Source organism: Lepisosteus platostomus, chromosome 17 (genome assembly GCF_059453375.1).
Source record: "Lepisosteus platostomus isolate fLepPlt1 chromosome 17, fLepPlt1.hap1, whole genome shotgun sequence".
Classification (NCBI taxonomy): domain Eukaryota; kingdom Metazoa; phylum Chordata; class Actinopteri; order Semionotiformes; family Lepisosteidae; genus Lepisosteus; species Lepisosteus platostomus.
This window is the reverse complement of record NC_142627.1, coordinates 5,787,600-5,807,237: the sequence shown is the minus strand read 5'-3', so window position 1 is coordinate 5,807,237 and position 19,638 is coordinate 5,787,600. Positions and strand designations below refer to the sequence as shown.

The 19,638-nt window shown below is 43.7% G+C and overlaps 1 protein-coding gene across 3 annotated transcripts in view; it reads left to right on the top strand.

Moving 5' to 3' along the window:
• The first annotated feature begins 14,803 nt into the window (after positions 1-14,803).
• The window catches only part of arfgef3 (ARFGEF family member 3), a 54,083-nt gene continuing 49,248 nt past the window's right edge, over positions 14,804-19,638 (top strand). For all 3 annotated transcript variants that reach the window (XM_088609548.1, XM_088609547.1, XM_088609546.1), the window contains exons 1-2: positions 14,804-15,274; positions 18,119-18,170. In XM_088609548.1, the coding sequence (XP_088465674.1) occupies positions 15,187-15,274; positions 18,119-18,170 (140 nt within the window). In that variant the 5' untranslated portion in view covers positions 14,804-15,186. The remainder of the gene's footprint in view (positions 15,275-18,118; positions 18,171-19,638) is intronic.

The window sequence follows — 19,638 nt, the reverse complement described above, 5'->3', positions numbered from 1 at the left end:
TACACAGGTTTTTCCAATCTCTGCTTCTGTCAGTGGGGCTGTGAGGCTGTAGTTTTCTTAAAGAAGTGAGTTTCTTGTGTCTTCTCGTCGCCCACCTGATGGGGAATGATGTGGCGCATTTAGCCTCACCTGAGCTGGTTCTGCGCACGAGGGGTGATGTCAGTAGTGTGAACAGTCGCACTGCCCCTCGCACTAGTGTTGGGGACTCACAAGCTCTCCTGAGTGAAGAGACAGCCAGGCGTTCTCCCTCACTACATGGGCTTCTTAACCGATGTCCTGCTGTTTCGGTCAGTTAGTGGGCAATGATACAATTGTACAAAGTAATTCGAAACACGAGCAGTTGTTGCTGCTTGGGCCCTGGGTTCCATTCCTGTGCGCTATCTGCGTGGAGTTTGTATGTTCTCCTCGTGTTCATGTGGGTTTCCTCCCACATGTCCCAGTGAGTGTGTCTGTCTTTGTCCTGTTATAGATCGGTGGACTATCTAGGGTGTGTCCCACCTTGCACCTGTTGCTTGCCAGGATAGGCTCAGTTTCCCAAGCTACCCTGTATTGCATTAAGCAGTTTGAAAATGGTGGATTTAAAACAGTAAAAGCAATTCGGTGATTGTTTTTTTTTTTTTGTTGCTTTTGCTGTTAATGCATTTGTACCTTTGAAAAATTTCATAAACAGCAGAACTCTTGGAAATATGATATGCTGCAGTTAATTGTAACTAATAAAAGACACACACGCATGAAAAGCAAACGGCTGGTAGGCACCGGTTGTAAATAGCACTAGTACAGGTTTAACACGGTGGCGCCACCTACTGGACATTTTAGGATTGCAGAATTTTATCTGCTGAGGTTGTCTGTGACGATGCAAGATATGAATGCATTTTCATAATGCACTTTATATAATTTCTCTTTTTCCAATATTGCTCTTCTGGGGACTGACCTCAAAGTCTAGGTGTTTTCTCATGGACCCCGTACACACAAGCTCTTTAGTTACCGCAGACTAGTCCGAACAAAACAATGACACACGCAACACCTCCACCCCGATCTCCGCCTTGGGTGCTATCGGTCACGCCTTCCTCCTTTCCAGCAAAAAGCTTCAAGCATGTACAGACAAAACGCCAGTGACAGATTCAAATTTCAGCAGAATTACTTAACATCACCGCTGCAGTAATCGGTCTACTTCAAAACGAGATTTCCGGGAATTGTCCGTTTACCCGAACTCCCGGAAAATAAACTTTTCCTTATGAACGACTTGCAGGTTTTCCTGATTCTTCCTATTGCTACTGGCATCGTCATAGTGGAGGAACGAAAAGACTATGTAATAAGACTGTTGTATAACGCCTCTGAATCGCTCACAGTTAAAACAGCTCTGAAGGCTATTTCAGTACTAAAATCTAAAGACTGTACAGTGGTCGGTCCTTATATTTAGAATGCAATTATTTCATTTCTTTTTCTTAAGCTGTATATCTTCAAATCTTTCCTTTTCCCCACCTCATTCCACCTGTTTTGTGATTAACTAAAGTAAACGATGAAGTGTTATATACGTTTTTCAAAGTGGAAAACAATGAATCCTGAAAGCTGTTCTACCTGTTATCTGTATACCATATAATCATACATCCTTTTCTCTGAAATAACCAGAAATTCTCTTCACGGGAAAAGGCTGTGACAGGTATAGGACTGCTTCTAAATGCACAAGTGACATTTTCTTTGACTTCCCGCTGTGTGTTTTGTAGATAACACACGATGCAGCACACTGTTGACAGTGCTGTAGATTTCAATCTCTCTGTATAACCAAAGGCCCCTCTGTTCCTCTTAGCCAGTTATAACCATTTGACCTGGAATCTGATCTCAGCTGTTCTTAGTCCCAGTTGAAGTGAACATGGGTCCCGTGATCCACAAAGCCCTCACCTGAGCTGGTTCTGAGCACGAGGAGTGATGTCAGTAGTGCGAACAGTCGCACTGCCCCTCGCACTAGTGTTGGGGACTCACAAGCTCTCCTGAGTGAAGAGACAGCCAGGCTTTCTCCCTCACTACATGGGCTTCTTAACCGATGTCCTGCTGTTTCGGTCAGTTAGTGGGCAATGATATAATTGTACAAAGTAATTCGAAACACGAGCAGTTGTTGCTGCTTGGGCCCTGGGTTCCATTCCTGTGCGCTATCTGCGTGGAGTTTGTATGTTCTCCTCGTGTTCATGTGGGTTTCCTCCCACAGTCCGAAGACATGGTGGGAGGTCAATATGTTTCCTTGTGAATTGTCCCAGTGAGTGAAAAGTGAGTGTGTCTGTCTTTGTCCTGTTATAGATCGGTGGACTATCTAGGGTGTGTCCCACCTTGCACCTGTTGCTTGCCAGGTTAGGCTCAGTTTCCCAAGCTACCCTGTATTGCATAAAGCAGTCTGAAAATGGTGGATTTAAAACAGTGAAAGCAATTTGGTGATTGTTTTTTTTTTACTTTTGCTGTTAATGCATTTGTACCTTTGAAAGATTTCATAAACGGCAGAAATATGATATGCTGCAGTTAATTGTAACTAATGAAAGACTCACACGCATGAAAAGCAAACGGCTGGTAGGCACCGGTTGTAAATAGCACTAGTACAGGTTTAACACGGTGGCGCCACCTACTGGACATTTTAGGATTGCAGCATTTAATCTGCTGAGGTTGTCTGTGACGATGCAATATATGAATGCATTTTCATAATGCACTTTATATAATTTCTCTTTTTCCAATATTGCTCTTCTGGGGACTGACCTCAAAGTCTAGGTGTTTTCTCATGGACCCCGTACACACAAGCTCTTTAGTTACCGCAGACTAGTCCGAACAAAACAATGACACGCGCAAGACCTCCACCCCGATCTCCGCCTTGGGTGGTATCGGTCACGCCTTCCTTCTTTCCAGCAAAAAGCTTCAAGCATGTACAGACAAAACGCCAGTGACAGATTCAAATTTCAGCAGAATTACTTTACATCACCGCTGCAGTAATCGGTCTACTTCAAAACGAGATTTCCGGGAATTGTCCGTTTACCCGAACTCCCGGAAAATAAACTTTTCCTTATGAACGACTTGCAGGTTTTCCTGATTCTTCCTATTGCTACTGGCATCGTCATAGTGGAGGAACGAAAAAGACTGTAAGACTATGTTATAACGCCTCTGAATCGCTCACAGTTAAAACAGCTCTGAAGGCTATTTCAGTACTAAAATCTAAAGGCTGTACAGGGGTCGGTCCTTATATTTAGAATGCAATTATTTCATTTCTTTTTCTTAAGCTGTATATCTTCAAATCTTTCCTTTTCTCCACCTCATTCCACCTGTTTTGTGATTAACTAAAGTAAACGATGAAGTGTTATATACGTTTTTCAAAGTGGAAAACAATGAATCCTGAAAGCTGTTCTACCTGTTATCTGTATACCATATAATCATACATAATTTTCTCTGAAATAACCAGAAATTCTCTTCACGGGAAAAGGCTGTGACAGGTATAGGACTGCTTCTAAATGCACAAGTGACATTTTCTTTGACTTCCCACTGTGTGTTTTGTAGATAACACACGATGCAGAACACTGTTGACAGTGCTTTAGATTTCAATCTCTCAGTATAACCAAAGGCCCCTCTGTTCCTCTTAGCCAGTTATAACCATTTGACCTGGAATCTGATCTCACTGTTGAAGTGAACATGGGTCCTGTGATCCACAAAGCCCACAGTCTGCCTGTTTGTCTTTTCCAGAAGGACCACTTGAAAACAGAAAAGGCCATTTCAGTCCATCAAGACAACATGGATTTCTAATTTTCATTTGTTCTTTGATCGTAGATACTTGATTGAACTTCACTGAATTAGAAAACTTGCATGGCTCTGGAAGCTGAGAGGAAACCAGAACTCATAGCACAAACCCAAAGAGAACATGCAGACTCCACACAGACAGACACTTTATCTCAGAATCTAACCCAGGACGCTGAAGCTATGAGACAGTAGTGTTTACCACTATGTCACTGTGCCTCCTGTTTTGTCTGCACAGACGCCCAGAGCTCATTTTCCACAGCTTATTCTGAAGTCTTTCCCTGCCAAAGCAACACCTTGCAGAGGAGAGGTGTTGTTAACCACATGGCACAGATACTCCCACCTTGCCTCCTGGGACAGCTGTGTCACCCCTCCTGATTAACGCAGGACAGGTGTGCACTCATCACACGCCCAGCCAAGAGCTCATCAGTCTGAGTCAGTATGCAGTTCCCAAGAACGCTGCCTGCCCATGACCTCATTTATTGGCAAGAGCTCTTGATCACATTCAGAAAATTCTTGGCTTAGCAATCAAGATCTCTGAGAACAATACATCAGAGCCCCACCCCAGTCAGGCTCCCATGAATGTAACTCTCTTTTCCTTACCTGCTGCTGTACTTTTCTTCAGCCCCACCCTCCTTAAACTAATCTGGCATGTCTACAAAACACAGGACAGAGGCGATGGATCAAAATGTTCCCACAGTGAGTGGGAACCAAAGGGTTCTTTTCTTTATGAGATAACTCTGGACAATGGCTTCACACATCTTGAGTGTAATTAGACTGTTCAGTTTCTGCCCATCCTCTTAAACTCTGCAACGCGAATTCGGTTCTGGAAAAGGAAGAATCGGACTCCAGGGGGATATTTCTTTTCAGACGTTCTTTCGCTGGATAAAGAATGTTAGCTGTGTTATTCCTTCGACTGAACCTTTTTATAGGAACACAATTCACAAGTTGTCATGGCTATAGCACATTTCTGAACATCCTGAACGAATCTCAGTGGCCATTTAGAACTGCCAATTTTCACCTTGTTTCAGTGAGATTGGCACACTTTCAGAATGCAAACAACACAAGCTCAAGATCTTCACAAGTGTGAAAGCATTAGGTTCTCGGGGGAATGAAAATGAGAATATTTCTATTGTTGTCTCCTGGTCACTACTTTAGATAAGGCTAACTAAGACTATTTTGTTTAAATAAATACTGAAGTTCATCAAAGGCTTCCTGTGTTTCAACTGAATTGTTTACTGCTTCTGGCCAATGATTTGTCCTCCTGGTTTATTGCCTAGCAACTACTGGTAAAGTGTCCAGGTGACTCACCTGAGAATTCTGGTCAGGCTGATCCACATGCTCAATAAACACAAGGCCTCAGTGTGCTGTTTCCCACTTCCTGCCCTTCAGACCTTGCTGGACAGCATTTCTTCACCTAACCTATCGAGTCCGTAAAGAAGTGTCTTGAGGTCAGAAGAAAACATCTGCCGTGACAAATGTTTACACGTACGGTGCAATAATGATCACTTTACTTTATTATAATAAATCCTATCAAACGAAACACAGAGATCACTGGAACAGGTAGTTCTTTCCAGGCTGAAAGCACAAGAAAAGAGGGCCAATGTTTTCGGTTGTGGAGCCCTTTTCAGATCTGACATGTTGTGACTCCTCTTTACCTTTCAGCAGGGAATAAACCTGTACCTGCTCTTTTGCGGATGACCCGTGCTGACACAACTGAATACTCAAACTTCTGGCCCGTGGTAATTACCAGCAATGCAGTACCGTAGTCTGTACTGTGGTAAACTATGGTACAGTACATTATATGGGGGTGGTGTGGTGGCTCTGCGGTTAAGGATCTGCGTCTGTGGCTGGAAGGTTACCGGTTGCCAGTTCGTATCCTGCAGCCAGCAGAGGAATCCTACTCCGTTGGGCCCCTGAGCAAGGCCCTTAACCCCAGCTGCTCCAGGGGTGCTGTATAAATGGCTGGCCCTGTGCTCTGACCCCAAACTTCTCTCCCCGTCTGTGTGTCTCCTGGAGAGCAAGGTGGGGTATGTGAAAAGACAAATTCCTATAAAGTAATCTTATCTCTTTTATATAATATAATTTAAGCATTATTATATAAAAAGTATAAGCTTTCATATGCTGTCCATAATTGCACATCAGTATTATAAAATATACCCATTCCCATGATCTTTTTTTCCATGAAGTTTGAATTTATTTTGACTACATCCTCCCAGTTTGAAATGGCCCAGGGTGTGTTCCTCACACCTGGGCTTGGCTCAGCTCAGCTCGGTTCTGCCCGGTTCGGCTTGGCTGCAGCCCCCATGCCCGCAACACAGGGGAGGGCGAGGAAGAGCAGGCAGGACTCCCCCCCCTCTCCTCTCCCATCTCAGGCGGCACTGGCCCGGACCACGTGGAGGAGAGACACAGCCCTCGCCAGCAGGCTCAATCTGCAGATGGGTCACCCGGACAGTTAATCCCACCCCGCCCTGCTCACCGGGAACAGCACCAGTGCTTGGGGAATCCCAGTTACTGACGGGACCCAGGTTCTAACCCACCACCACAGAGCTCAACCTCAGCTCAGGAAAGCATCCTTTCTGATTCGGCAACCTGGATGCCCCATTGTTTGCTTCATCTTGCAGAGGCTCATGGCGAGTCCAGCAGAAATGAGAATCAAGGGGAAACTTGTGACGTAGGCAAGTTGGACAGGGGCTATGTAGAGTCACCAGTTAACCCAGGCAGCATGTCTCCAGGAGGTGGGTGGAGAGTGGAGCCCCCCAAGGAAACCCCCAGCTAATAAAGAGGAGAACATGCAAACTCCACACAGAAGGCTCTCCTACCCAGAATCCCACCCAGGTGCTAGGGGCTATGGGGCAGAAGCGAAGCCACCTTTCTGCCCCTCGCTACAAGATGTTTATCTTAATTTTATAACAATTATCCCTGATGGTTTTTGTGGTTGTTCTATGCGTAGGGCCTGATGAAACATGAATCACTGCACTGCAGCCAAAACAGCATCATGTTGCTCTTTTAGTCTGAGCTCCCAGACTGAGGATCGAGGGCAGGAACAGAAATTTTCATACTTATTCCTAAAAAAGAGAAATACCTCCTGGAACCTTAGCAAATACTTTAAACTTGATTAAGTAGAACTTTATAATTAAGGAGGACTGATTTTGAAGTAATATGATCTTTCAGATTACTTTTACAGTACTATAGTGTCATAATTACACAACTTTTCTTTACTAAAGCTCAATTGAATGTGTTAAATATAATTGATTATCTTGCTTTGTTTTGTTTTCTTTATTATTTTATACTAAAATTGATCTTTCTAAAAAGAGGTCTGGACTAAACATCCAAGAGGTTGCAGAATTCAGCGAACACTCAGACAGCCAGACAATATTGATCAAACACTGGTCTCTCTTCAGCTGTGAAACCAGCCCAGGACTGGCAGCTTATATCAGCACAATATGTACTGTATATACAGTATGTCTCAGGCAAAAGTTCAAATTAAAAAAAAATTAAAAATGAACATCTAAAGACATTTGCACTTATAAATTACATGAACACTTTAAATCAGTGAAACAAGACTGAGAGTTTTTTTACAGACCAAAGAATTGCTTAATACTTTTTTATTATGCTGATGAAGTTTTCCTGCTGCACACAAATCAAGTAAGTCATTGTTCAATGGAGGGAATTTCCTATGAGTACTAAACTTAACTGAACCAACTCTAAATTGAAAGAGATCTTTCAGAACGTCTGCTACTTAAAGTTTTTTTCTGGACTCAGACCTTAGTTTCACAACCACAAGCACTCTAATTTAGAGGTAGTACTGCCAGATATATAGAAGATGGCTCATGGGACATGATGTTCCTCTAGCTCTAGCTGGACAAGTCCAGGTGTCCAAGGGCCATGATCCTAACCAAGATACAGGAAGGTTAGTAACTGCTCTCTAGGGCCGGGTCTGTTTTAGGTCATATTACAACTGACCCCATACCAGACTACCTCCAACTGTTATTTTTGCATCTAAAATGTAATTTTGTTTTATTTAATCCTTTATCAAAGTAGATATGTTACATGAAACATGTCATGTACAATGACAGCCTGGAGAGCACCCATTTCTGCACCAGGTCATCCTACTGGAGCATTCTGCGCCCCGCCTTGGGTTCAAGCCTGTGGCTTTCTGGCCAGAGCCCTAAGCATTAGCCCTCTCTTCTGCCATTGAAGGCAAGCTAAGGTCCTAATTTCACAGACTCGTTATGAAATCTAAGTAACAAAACAAATTTATTGATGGTATAGGAAAAAAAAACTGCACCCAGACTAGCTCTGTTCAAAGAGCATGAGTGGGGAGAAGAGCAGAGTGATGAAACTAATTTATTGATGGGGATTATTAGGAGGCCATGATTGGTAAGGGCCTATGGGAAATGTGGCCAGGACACCAGGGTAACACCCCTACTCTTTTTGAGAAACACCCTGGGATTTTTAATGACCACAGAGAATCAGGACCTCAGTTTCACATCTCACCCAAAGGGTGGCACCTTTTTACAGTATCACTTTACTGGGGCATTAGGAGTCACACACACCTCAGGGTGTACACCCCCTGCTGGCCCCCACTAACACCTCTTCCAGCAGCAACCTTAGTTTTTCCCAGGAGGTCTCCCATCCAGGTACTGACCAGGCTCACACCTGCTGAGCTTCAGTGGGCTGCCAGTAGTGAGTTGCAGGGTGACATGGCTGCTGGCTGGTTTGTTGCCCTCTTTTGAATTGCAGAACATTTTGCTGCACATACCTGGATATTTAATCTATTTTGTGATGTAAATTGGAGGTTTTACTAGTAACTATATACATTTGCCTTCCTTGTGGTTTGAAATGTACTCAGTAATGCCAATTCTTTCCAACCCCGAAATATAAAAAAGAGTAGCAGTTCCCCTTTGAAAAGCACAAGCCGAAAAGACTGAAGAAGGTTGATGGCAGAAGAGAGAAGAAGCAGCTTGAAATTTGCTCAGGGGCATGAGAGAGGTGCTGGAAGACCTGCTGGCCCAGCTTGTGTCTGCAAAGGCAAGAAGGTAAGAGGAGGAGTCAGGAGAGCAACCTTCCCACCCCAGCAGTGGGGTGCACTTTCAGTAAACCAGAGGGACATGTCATAACTTGAAGGAACTACACTTCCAGAGATAATGAGCTGCTGATTAACTGTTTAAAATGCATGTGATGGCGAGATCATTTGGCATGTTAATATGTCATTCTTCTTAGAAAAAGCAGTTGCATGAAAGTATCTGATTGCATTATTTTATTCTGTTTAAGAATTTCATGTATCTTACATTCAAGGTTTGTGTATTTGGATTGAGAGCTGGTTAAGAGGCCGGTAACAGAGAGCACAGATAAGAGGTGAATACTCAAGCTTGGGTGATATTAGTGCAGGACCACAGGACTTCTGCTCTTCCTACTCTGGATCTGGAGGATATGGTTAATCAACAAGTCCAAGTCAGAGATGATTTCATGCAGACATGCAAGGTGTTACATGCAGATGGCATGTAATAAGATAATAGCTAACGCTGTAAGTTCCATGCTATCTTTGAAAAAAAGGCACAGGCATATATGGGACAATGTGGGAATGGGACACAGAATGTAAGCATATACAGTTAAAGTAAAATATTTAAATCGAGGCATGTTAGGTATAAATTGTACAACACACTAGTGAAATCTTATTTAGAATATTGTGTTTAGCTTTGATCACAGTGTTAGTGCTGCTCTGACATCAGTCCAGAGAAGAATGACCTCACAGGTTTCAGGGCTTAAAGGAATTCTTACACTGACAGACTAAAGGTATTGTTCAATCTTAAAAAAGACAGGCAGCCCTGATTGAAGTGTTCAAAATCCTAAAGCACGCTGATAAAGCCAACTCCACAGATTTCTCTAGAATCAAATGTGAAAGCAGACGACACGGAGGCGTGGGTTGTGAGAGTGTGGAACAGTCTGCCCAGCCCTGTGGCCAAGACCCTGACTTGTATACTGAGACAGCTGGACAAGATCGCCAGCTTGCTTAGACACAGCCCCAAAACAAGCAGATGCTCCAAATGGCCTCTCTCATCTGTTTACTTCCTTACAGTGCCTATAGAAAGTCTACACCCCCCTTGGACTTTTTCATGTTTTAATGTGTTACAGCATGGAACCATGATGGATTTAACTGAGAAAATTTGACACTCATCAACAACAAAGTACTCTATAATGTCAAAGTGAAAAAAAATCCAGACATTTTACTAAATTAAAAATAATAAACAGAAATAGTTGAATGCATAAATATTCACCCCCTAGCTTTGACACACCTAAATTACCTCTGAAGTGACCAACTCTCTTGTCCAAGTCACATAATTACTTGACTGGAGTCCGCCTGTGTGCAGCTGAGGTGTTTCACATGAAATCAGAATAAATACGCCTGTGTCTGGGAGCTTCCCCACTTAGTGCATTTGCAAGGAAACACTACACTGGGAAGACCAAGGAACATTCCAAGCAGATCCGAGACAAGGTTCTTGAAAAATACAATTCAGGGAAAGGATATCAAAAATTTCCAAGGCACTGAATATACCTCAAAGCACAGTGAAGGCCATCATTAAAGAAAATAGGGAACAAGTGTGAATCTGCCCAGAACTGGCCATCCTCCAAAACTGAGTATCCAGGCAAGAAGGGCCATAGTAAGGGAGGCCACCAAGAGGCCTACGGCAACTCTAAAGGAGTTACAGTCCTCCATGACAGAGACGGGAGAAACTGCAGGAGACAACGATAGCGCACTTTATGAATCTGGCTTGTGCGGAAGGGTGGCAGGAAGGAAGCCTTTGTTGGGAAAAACTTATATCACATCTCAGCTGGAGTTTGCCCAAAGGCACATGAGAGACTCAACAATTTGGAGGAAGATTCAATGGTCTGATGAGAGCAAAATTAATTAATTAAAATTAATTAAATTAATTTAGTAAAATGTCTGGATTTATTTTCACTTGGACATTTTAGAGTACTTTGTGTTGATGAGTGGCAAAAATTCTCAGTTAAATACATCAATATTAAATACATCAATACATAAATACACATTAAAATGTGAAAAGTCCAAGGGGGGGTGTAGACTTTCTATAGGCACTGTACATACTGCCCTACATATTCCTCTGAGCTGTATAATACAGTAGGAGTAATGATCCAACTGACTCTTTATCACCGGATACAATTTATTTGTGACTGATGTATATAACACTAAAAAACAGCATAGTTGAGAAAGCAGGACAAGCAGACAGGTCTTGAGCATAAAGGAATTGCCGATGACCACAGAAGAATGTACGAAGGTGGAGGAAAGCCCATGGTAAGGTCACCCAGAGCAGAGGAAGATGCCCCCTGTCTTGTCTGTGTCTCTCCCAGTTCACACAGCAGGTGAGTGTGTTGTTTGTGGACAGTGGGCACGTGATGACTGCACTCCAAGAATCCAGTCTTAAGTCATCACCCTAAACAGAATGAACCACCATGCAACTTTATTCTGTCCGTAGACATTTGTCATCATGGTATCAAAAACAAAAAGAAGATTTTTTTTTCTTCACACAGATAAAAGGTAGTTAGACTATATTGAAGTCACTAGACCATATTATTCTGTTTTAGTGTGTGCTAAACACATTTTTTTAAAAGATGTGGCACTTATTTGCAAAGTGCATTAACTTACACCCATTGCTACAGCTGGGAACTTTACTGGATCAACTCAGATGAAGGACAACAGCAGTGGCACAACTAGGATTTGAACCCACAACCTTCTTACTCAAGAGTCCAGAGTACTGACCACTGCTCCACAACACACCAGCCAGAAGCTTTATTAGGTTTGTGGCTAACACAAACATCAAGAGCAACTTGAGAAGGCACCACAAGTGTGATTAGAGTTCCGCTTTTTAATTTTTCCCCAGATAAGAAGGTTTTGTTTTCATTTTGGTTTCATTTCACAGATGCCACAAAGCATTGAGAGAAATGAGGATTCTTAAGAAGCTGCAAAGGAGCAAGTAATAGGTTTATTCCCTGCTGAAAAGAGAAGAGAGAAAACACAATGTTTCGGCTGTGAAGCACAAGCTACCCACCTGAACTACTTCTTAAGAAGCTGCAAGACAAAAGTTTTGCATTTATGAAATGCATACCTTTTGTGCAAAACTGTGGGTGCAAATATCCAATTCTTCATCATACACTTCTGCATTCTCCAGCCTCTTCTTCAGCTGTTTCCTTTGATATGACTTGTCAAGGTTAAAAACATAATATTGAAAGAAGAACCTCTGACACGCCTCCAGGCAGATGTTTCTGTCTGGTCTGAAATGAAACTCTGTGAATTTCCAGCGTTTCAGCTGTGTGTTTTGAGAGCACGTTACCACATTCCTCACAATCAGCCACAAACTGACTTAAACAATAAAGTTTAGTTTGGAACTAAAGCCCCCTCTGTCCTTCTGTCCAGAAATAAAACTACTCTGCCTTGTGACCCTATCAAGGAAAATAACATGCTTACATAAATGTAGGTGGATACAGCAGTGTGGGACAAAAATGTGAAGAGCTTTGCATGTAACTTGTAACTAGAATCAATACATTGACACACTTGCATGGCCTTTGACCCTCAGATATGACTGGCCGACGTCAGCATAACTTGATGAACTGTCCATCAATTCAATTATGAAATCACCGAAGAGATTTAAGGATAAAGGCTTACAGAACTACAGTACATATTCCTGGGTGCACTAGCAAAAACAAAACCATTCTTTGGAGCACTAGCTCTGGAGGTGAGGCGCCGGCTTCGGAAAGAAGAGCGAAGGCGCCCCCTAGCGCTGAAGCAGCACACTCGCAGCTCCCTTTCAAATGCGGTTAGGGAAACGAGGCTCAGTTTTTTACGTCGATGTTTTTACGGTACCTGTAATCAGTACGGTCAGATCGAGTATTTTTCCATTAATGAGGAAATGTGAATGCGGAAAATGTGGTCACCAATTGGCGAAATCACAAATATCGACGTCTTTTCTGTATATGTGTTCGATAGCTCACTGTGGCCCTGCAGTGCAAAATAAAAAGAGCCGAATTTTGAGACGGTTACTTTTTAAGGATCTTACAAGTGGGCAACAGCTCATCTGCCCCACCAGCGTGCAGACCAAGAGTATTGCATCTCAGCGCGAAATGCGCCACCTGCTTGACACCTCCCGATTCGCATGTCGCTCAATTTAATTTCTCTCCATCTTCGGTTTTCGTGTCACTGTTTTGTTGTTGTGACCGACTGGACCACTATACAGTATATGACACATTCTTTAACCTTTTATTATCCGTAGTATGCACTTTTTTTCTGCGATCGGTTTTAAGGCTCATATTAAAGCTGACCGCTAGCGAAATTCACAGCGGAGCAGAAAAATGAAACCAGCCGAATAAAGAATCGAAAAGGGGACATTGAAATTCAAAGCTTGAACTCGTCTGAAAATACCAAGCATTTTATTGGGATGCTCGCAAGATACACCTTTCTCTGACGGCTGAGACTATCTGACCCCTTGGACATTAAAGATCCCAAGCCTGGTGTAAGAGTTAACTCCACTGTGCTGGCTAAAGTCCACTTAGGACTTGTAATATCTGGCCTTCCTCAAATTTCCTCTTAATCCATTTAGTGAATCAATTTCTCACGTCTTCTGCTGTGCAGGGAGAGGTCTGGGTATCACCCAGGTGGGACTACAGTGCAGTGCATATGTTAAAGTGCTTTAGGACCTTTCGAGATTATATAAATGCAGATAATTGTTATGTCACAAAAAATGTTCAGTTAGCGCCACCTGTTGACTTTCTAACGAGGTGATCGATTGCAGCCATCAAGCAAACAATCGATGAATTAAAGTCCCAACACGGGCTAAGGCATCCCCCAGATACAGGTTTATATAAAGTTGAAAACCGAAAACAACCTTAGATTCGATTTTGAGGTTAAAATAATGAATTCCGCTTATCCTGTCACAAAGGGATTTGTTTTTTATTTGCACTGGTATTCAACGTTACAACACAATCGCGTGAAAGAAACACCATCAGTAATCAGGTTAGAAAAAAAGAGACCAATACTGATATTTGTTTTGAAGAAAAAGATGTTATGTTAAGTTTCGGCCCCATCGAAAACAATACTAAAATATCGTTTGTAATAAATTTAATTATTATGATGGCACATTATTATATACATAAAATTAAGCGGTCTAGGAAGAATCCTATGTTTGAGCATTTTAAAATGGATGTAAAGGAATATCTACAGACTACTTAATTTGTTTAAACTTTTTTAATAATTTGAATTTATTTTGTAATATGCACCCCTGACGATATTTTTGTCTTGAAATGTTAAATGTACTCTTGTTTGTATTGTACTTTTTTGTTATTGTTTACGCATAAATAACAAAAAAGGAATCAGGTTAGAGTGGGGAACTGCGTTACATGGCGTTTACTGCCCCATGTCTTCATTCCCAGGCGACTGCAGGAGAGAGGCCTCCGCAGCAACACTGCCCGCCGGACGAGCGCCTCTCCAGCGCCGAATACGCTCGGTTACCGTGTCGCCCGGCCGCCGGAGCCCCGGGCAAGCGAGAAGGAATGACGTGGATGGAGTCGCCTGCAGGGATCGGGAGTCTCCGTGGCGTTACTTTCATGCTTGGATTTGTGTACCGGAGTTAAAACCCAACTCCTCCCTTGATTGCGCGCACACACACACACGTATTGTTATTTGTGGACACAGCACTGTTTGCTCAGTAAACAAAATGGGTACCTTTTAAAAATAACGCAGGCGTTTAAGGATCGCGAAATCATGCGCACCGGACAAACGACCCCGCTATCAGTTCAATTCAATTCAAGACGCTTTATTGGCATGACCGATGCGTACAATCAGTGTTACCCAAAGCAAATAAAATACAATTAACATGAAACAAAACAAAAAAATACAAATAAAATAAATTGTACAGAGATTTACAACAAAGTCATATCATAAACTGATCTCTACCCCCCTGCCTCCGCACCTGCACTGTAGTTTCCAGCCGCCTCACCCGGGGAGCTCAGGTGTCAGGAAAAAAAAAGGAACGTGTCCGATCCACGGAGCTCCATGGCCGCGTTTTACGTGTTTCAAAGATTCCACAGGCAGCAGTGGGGAAACAGTCTCGGGAGTGGGAGAGGGGGGGATTGCGTGTAATTAGGATTTCCACCTATCCCCCACGTAAACAAGTCGCACACCGTTTCCCGTCCATTTTGGACGCGATTCGACAGCCTCCCCCCCTCCCAGACTTAACTCGCTCAGCCGGCGAGTCACGGCGCTGCTCCTTCCTCTCCACGGCATTGACGTGCCGCGTTACATCACTGGCCTTGGAGTGAATCATCGCTAGAGCCGGGATGCTGCGCACATAGCTGTACCATCACAGCGATTTGAAAAGACGAGGTTTCTCGGAAATCCTTGAGTTCTGCATGATGGAGGAAATATTGCGGAAACTACAGAAGGACGCCTCGGGAAATAAGCACAAGGCGATCAGAGACGCCTGCGCTCTAGCCTGCGGTAAGTAATGCGCGGCGCACCTGTCCTGCTCCGGCTGAGCCCAGAAATGTGGAGCCGCTGCCTGCGAGATAAACACAGCCTCTCGCTCCGTGTCACTCCACGGTCGGTCCAGACGCCGTATCGCGGAAGCACAGGCGTGCTCATGTTTCTCTGTCTTCACCAGCTGTTTAATTGTCGTGACTGGAATGTGGACATGTCACACCACGACAGTTTGGGCAAAGGAAAGCAATTGAGTGGAAAGGGACGTTAACGCAAATTACCCAGCAGAGCAAGAATGATACCTGTATTACAGAACTCCGCCCCTCCCCCCACAGTCTTGCTGTAATGTAAACCCCGTATAAACATAATATAGATAAAACTGTACATTTCTGTCATTTATATGCTATATAAAATATGCACTGTCTGTATGTTCCTTCAGATTAAATGCCTAATAGGTTTTATTCTTCCCTCAATACTTTACAGAATGTTGTTCACCTAACAATTTTCAGACTGATTTTCAGGTGCACTCCAGGGAGCTGCGTGCAAAGTAGATCTTGTATTCAACGATTTTCCTCTTTTTGGAAAAACGAACCAATATATTGACGCGGTATTTCGTCTCATACTAGAGATTCGGGGCGCTGCTATTGAGCTGAAAACAAATCTTTATAATGGTTTCATCTTGTCGCAAAAGTGAAGAAAAAGTTGTGTCTTTGTATTACCTAAAGTGAAATGGTAAATATTTAGAGTTGAATTTTAAATAATATCCGGCGGATAGCAGTTCTGTCAGTGGATTGCATCAACAGCAGGAGCGCATTCACTCACTAGCGCCAGTCTTGGACCGCTTGCTGTTAATTTATGTGAGACAGTGCAGGTCTGCTCCTGGGGTGTGGGAAACCAGTCCTAAATGACCACTTCACCCTGAACCTCAGAATACCTAACGATATAAGCTGTGATAGACAAGGCAAGTTAGTCTGAGGCTTTCACCCAAGCCTGTGAGTCTCCCCAATACGCTGTGGGCGGTGTTCCAGAATTTCATCGTCTGGACACCCTTTAGCATTTTCATCGTCTGGACACCCTTCTGTGCTGTAGTGTCAACCCGCGTGTGTTGTGAGACGGGATGTAGACTTTACATTCCTTAAACAGAGTTGTAGCACAGAGCTTGAATATTAAGTGGAATTTCCCGATTGCCTGTCTCTTCCATTCAAAAACTGACTTCAGGCTGAAGGTAGTAGTAAAGATAAGATCACTTTATTGGCCCTTTACAATTTTTTGCATTAGGAATTTATTTTCACATACCCCAGCTTGCTCTCCATGAGGCACACAGGCACACAGACAGGGAGAGAGAAGCTTGGGGTCAGAGATTTATACAGCGCCCCTGGAGCAGCTGGGGTTAAGGGCCTTGCTCAGCGGTCCAAGGGAGGAAGATTCCTCTGCTGGCCACAGGATTTGAACCGGCAACCTTCAAGCCACAGGTGGAGATCCTGAGCCACAGAGCCACCGCTCTGCCCAAAATAAGCTTTGTCACAAAAGCACAGTCCTGTTAAACATCTAGCTGTTCACTGACTGGACACCATTTCTAAGTGTTAAATATTTCTGGAATTTCTTTCAGCAATCCGGTGCCACAAGTGTCTGTCAGCAGCGTGCCAGTAAAGTGCGATGGTAACTGGTGACCTGTCTTATCTCTTCGGCCCAGGATTAGAGCAAGGGGTTACTTTGAGATAAGCAGGCAATCAGTTTGGAGCTGTAATGTTGAATAAAAAGGGAAACTGCCTTATGTCAATTTTGGAACGTGGTATTGCTTTCAAAATGTCACACGGAAATGTTCTTAGTCAAAGGGTAAGGTATAGTGGTTCCACCATGACAGATCGCAATGTGTACGGAGTGTGATGGGCAGTTATTTACAGTTCATACAGCTTCTTGTCATCTACGTCTTTGGTCAGATAATGACAACATGTGCCAAAGGAGTTTTCTTCCCTCAGCATATTATCATGAGTATAATTTGATTTGTGGGGGATGTCCATTTAGGAGCTTGAAAATGCTCTCTGACATTTAAAAAAACTCACAACAAAATCCTTTTTCGTGTGGTGCTGTACATTGCTCCCTGAATACCTTTGTGGACTCGGAGTCTAGAATCCTCGCAGTGGAAATTTCCCAGAAATATTCTGAGTGTCTTCCTCCATTAATCACCGTAAAGACCAGCTCTCTTACTGCGTCGCCTGTGTTTACGACTCTGGTGGTTGGCAACACAAGTGCAAAAAGTCTTTGCTGTGAAGGTTTTGCTACCAGGAATCCACTGGGTCCACTCGTAGAAGGATCTGATTCCTGCACATCGACCCCGTTCAGAGTGCAGGCCTGGTTTTGCTGTCATGTGATTGCTGTTTTACATGTGGGCTGGGATGAGCAAGCTGCAAACACGATTCTACAGGAGTAACGTTAATTGATTACACAAGGACATGTGGGAGACTAACGGGCTAGGTAGCCCTGCTGTTGAAGATGTTGCCCTAGATTCCTTTGTGAAATGTCTAGATCAGGTTCTTAAAGGAATGAGGCACTAGCAATCCAATAAGTTAAATGCACTTTTCCTTTTCTTATATCTTCTGTCCAGTGGTTTGCTGGGTGCCAGTGAGCTGGCAGTGAGATATGCATCAGTCTTTCCCTCAGTGTGCCCACAGTGTGAAGAGAAGCCGGTTGTTTACATCAGTGGAAGAGTGTACATTGTGCTCACCCCGCCCCTGCTGGGCTGAGAGCTGTGTGTGTGTTGTTAACGGGCTGGCTTTTCCCAAATAAAAAGGGTGAGATGTCAGTATGTCTCCCTAACACGCATCAGTATAACGCATTTGTGTTCTTCTTTCTGTAATCCTACAGAAACGCTTGAAGCTCATAATGGATCGGTCAAAGTTCAGCCATCTCAGCTAAGGTAAGACAACGGAGACCTCGACAGTGTTGAAGGACAGTGCACAGCGCTGTTATGTGTCTGCCGGTGTAGTTTTGCTGTAGTGAGCTCTGAGCACGGCCTGCTTGTAATGTGTGATGTTTTCAGGGAGCTCTTGCGCTGGAAAGTGATGATAATAGTATCACAGTCAAATATTCTAATGAGCGAACTTGAAATAAGCTGCAAATGAGCTGATATGTTTAAAGATGTTTAATTTGCTTCCGTAGCAGTGTTTAGAAAGAGGAAAGACTCGCTAACTGTTTTTTCTAGAGTAAGAGTTTGTGCACTTTGTGTTCAGGTTTGCTACTCATAGTGGAATTGAGGGAGAAATTGGCATAAAAACACATCCGGTGTTTCGTACTTTGTTTGCATGTAGCATGGCTCCCCTGTCTGAGGCTGGACAGGCGGCTAACCCCTCTCCCCGCTCGCTGCTGAGACGAGTGAGCTGGGGAGATGGTGCAAGGCAGTCAGTGGGGAGCTGGGGGGGTCTGGGGTGTGAGAGAGAGGCGTGCAGGGAAAGACCTGGGTGCGAGACTTATATATGCAGGCGAGTGGAAGTGTGCGAGAGTAGGATCTAACCTTCTGCTCCCAAACTCCTGCTATAAAAGCCATTTATCTCCTGGCAGAGCTTCACAGATCAGTTGAGATTTGTCTGTGCATGACCAAGGGAACCCGTTTTTGAAGAAGCTGTTGCTGCTCGTGAGTGGGACCTTCCCGCAAGCTCTGCTCATGAACAGGGGTGGCAGTTCTGTTGCCCAGCAGCTGCTGGTCCTGTGGGTGGCAGCCGAAGAAGGGTGGCAGTGAGAGGGTCCAGTGTGGGCTGATCAGTTGAATACACCACAGCCCAGAAGTCTGTTCCCTGCCAGGCCGATGCACACTGTCCTTGTGCTTTCCATGCCTCATTGGTATCTCTTAATTAAGCTAGTCAGGTGACCTGACTACAAGGTTGGAGAACACTCATCAATTTTCAGCTCTGTGAGGCTGTGACAGAGCCCGGTCAGCAATCAGCAGCCTCCAGGCCACTAGCTAGCATGACTGAGGGAAGCTACAAGCAACAGGAACCTGTGAAAGACTTTAGCAAAATGAAATGTGTTGTTTCATTAATGCTGTGGCAGGGCATTGGCATGTCCATATATTGTATTGTTGCTTTTGACTAGCAACAGTCAAACCTGGGAATTGTTTTTGTCTTTTGTGTAAAGACTTTAGGCGATGGCGTTTAAGCAGACAGCTCCCAGCGTAACTCAATGGATCTGCCTGCAACTGAGATTAAATCTATTGCCTGAGGTGCTGCTTGCATTAATTACTTTAATTAACATGATTTAATGATTTGGCTCGGCACTAGAGGTGTTGCATTTTAATCCGCAGCTTTGCATGCAATTCTGTTTTCTCTATCCATTCTTGCGATCAGTTAGTTAATATATCTGCTCCTAGGAACAGAAACACTCCAGGGCAA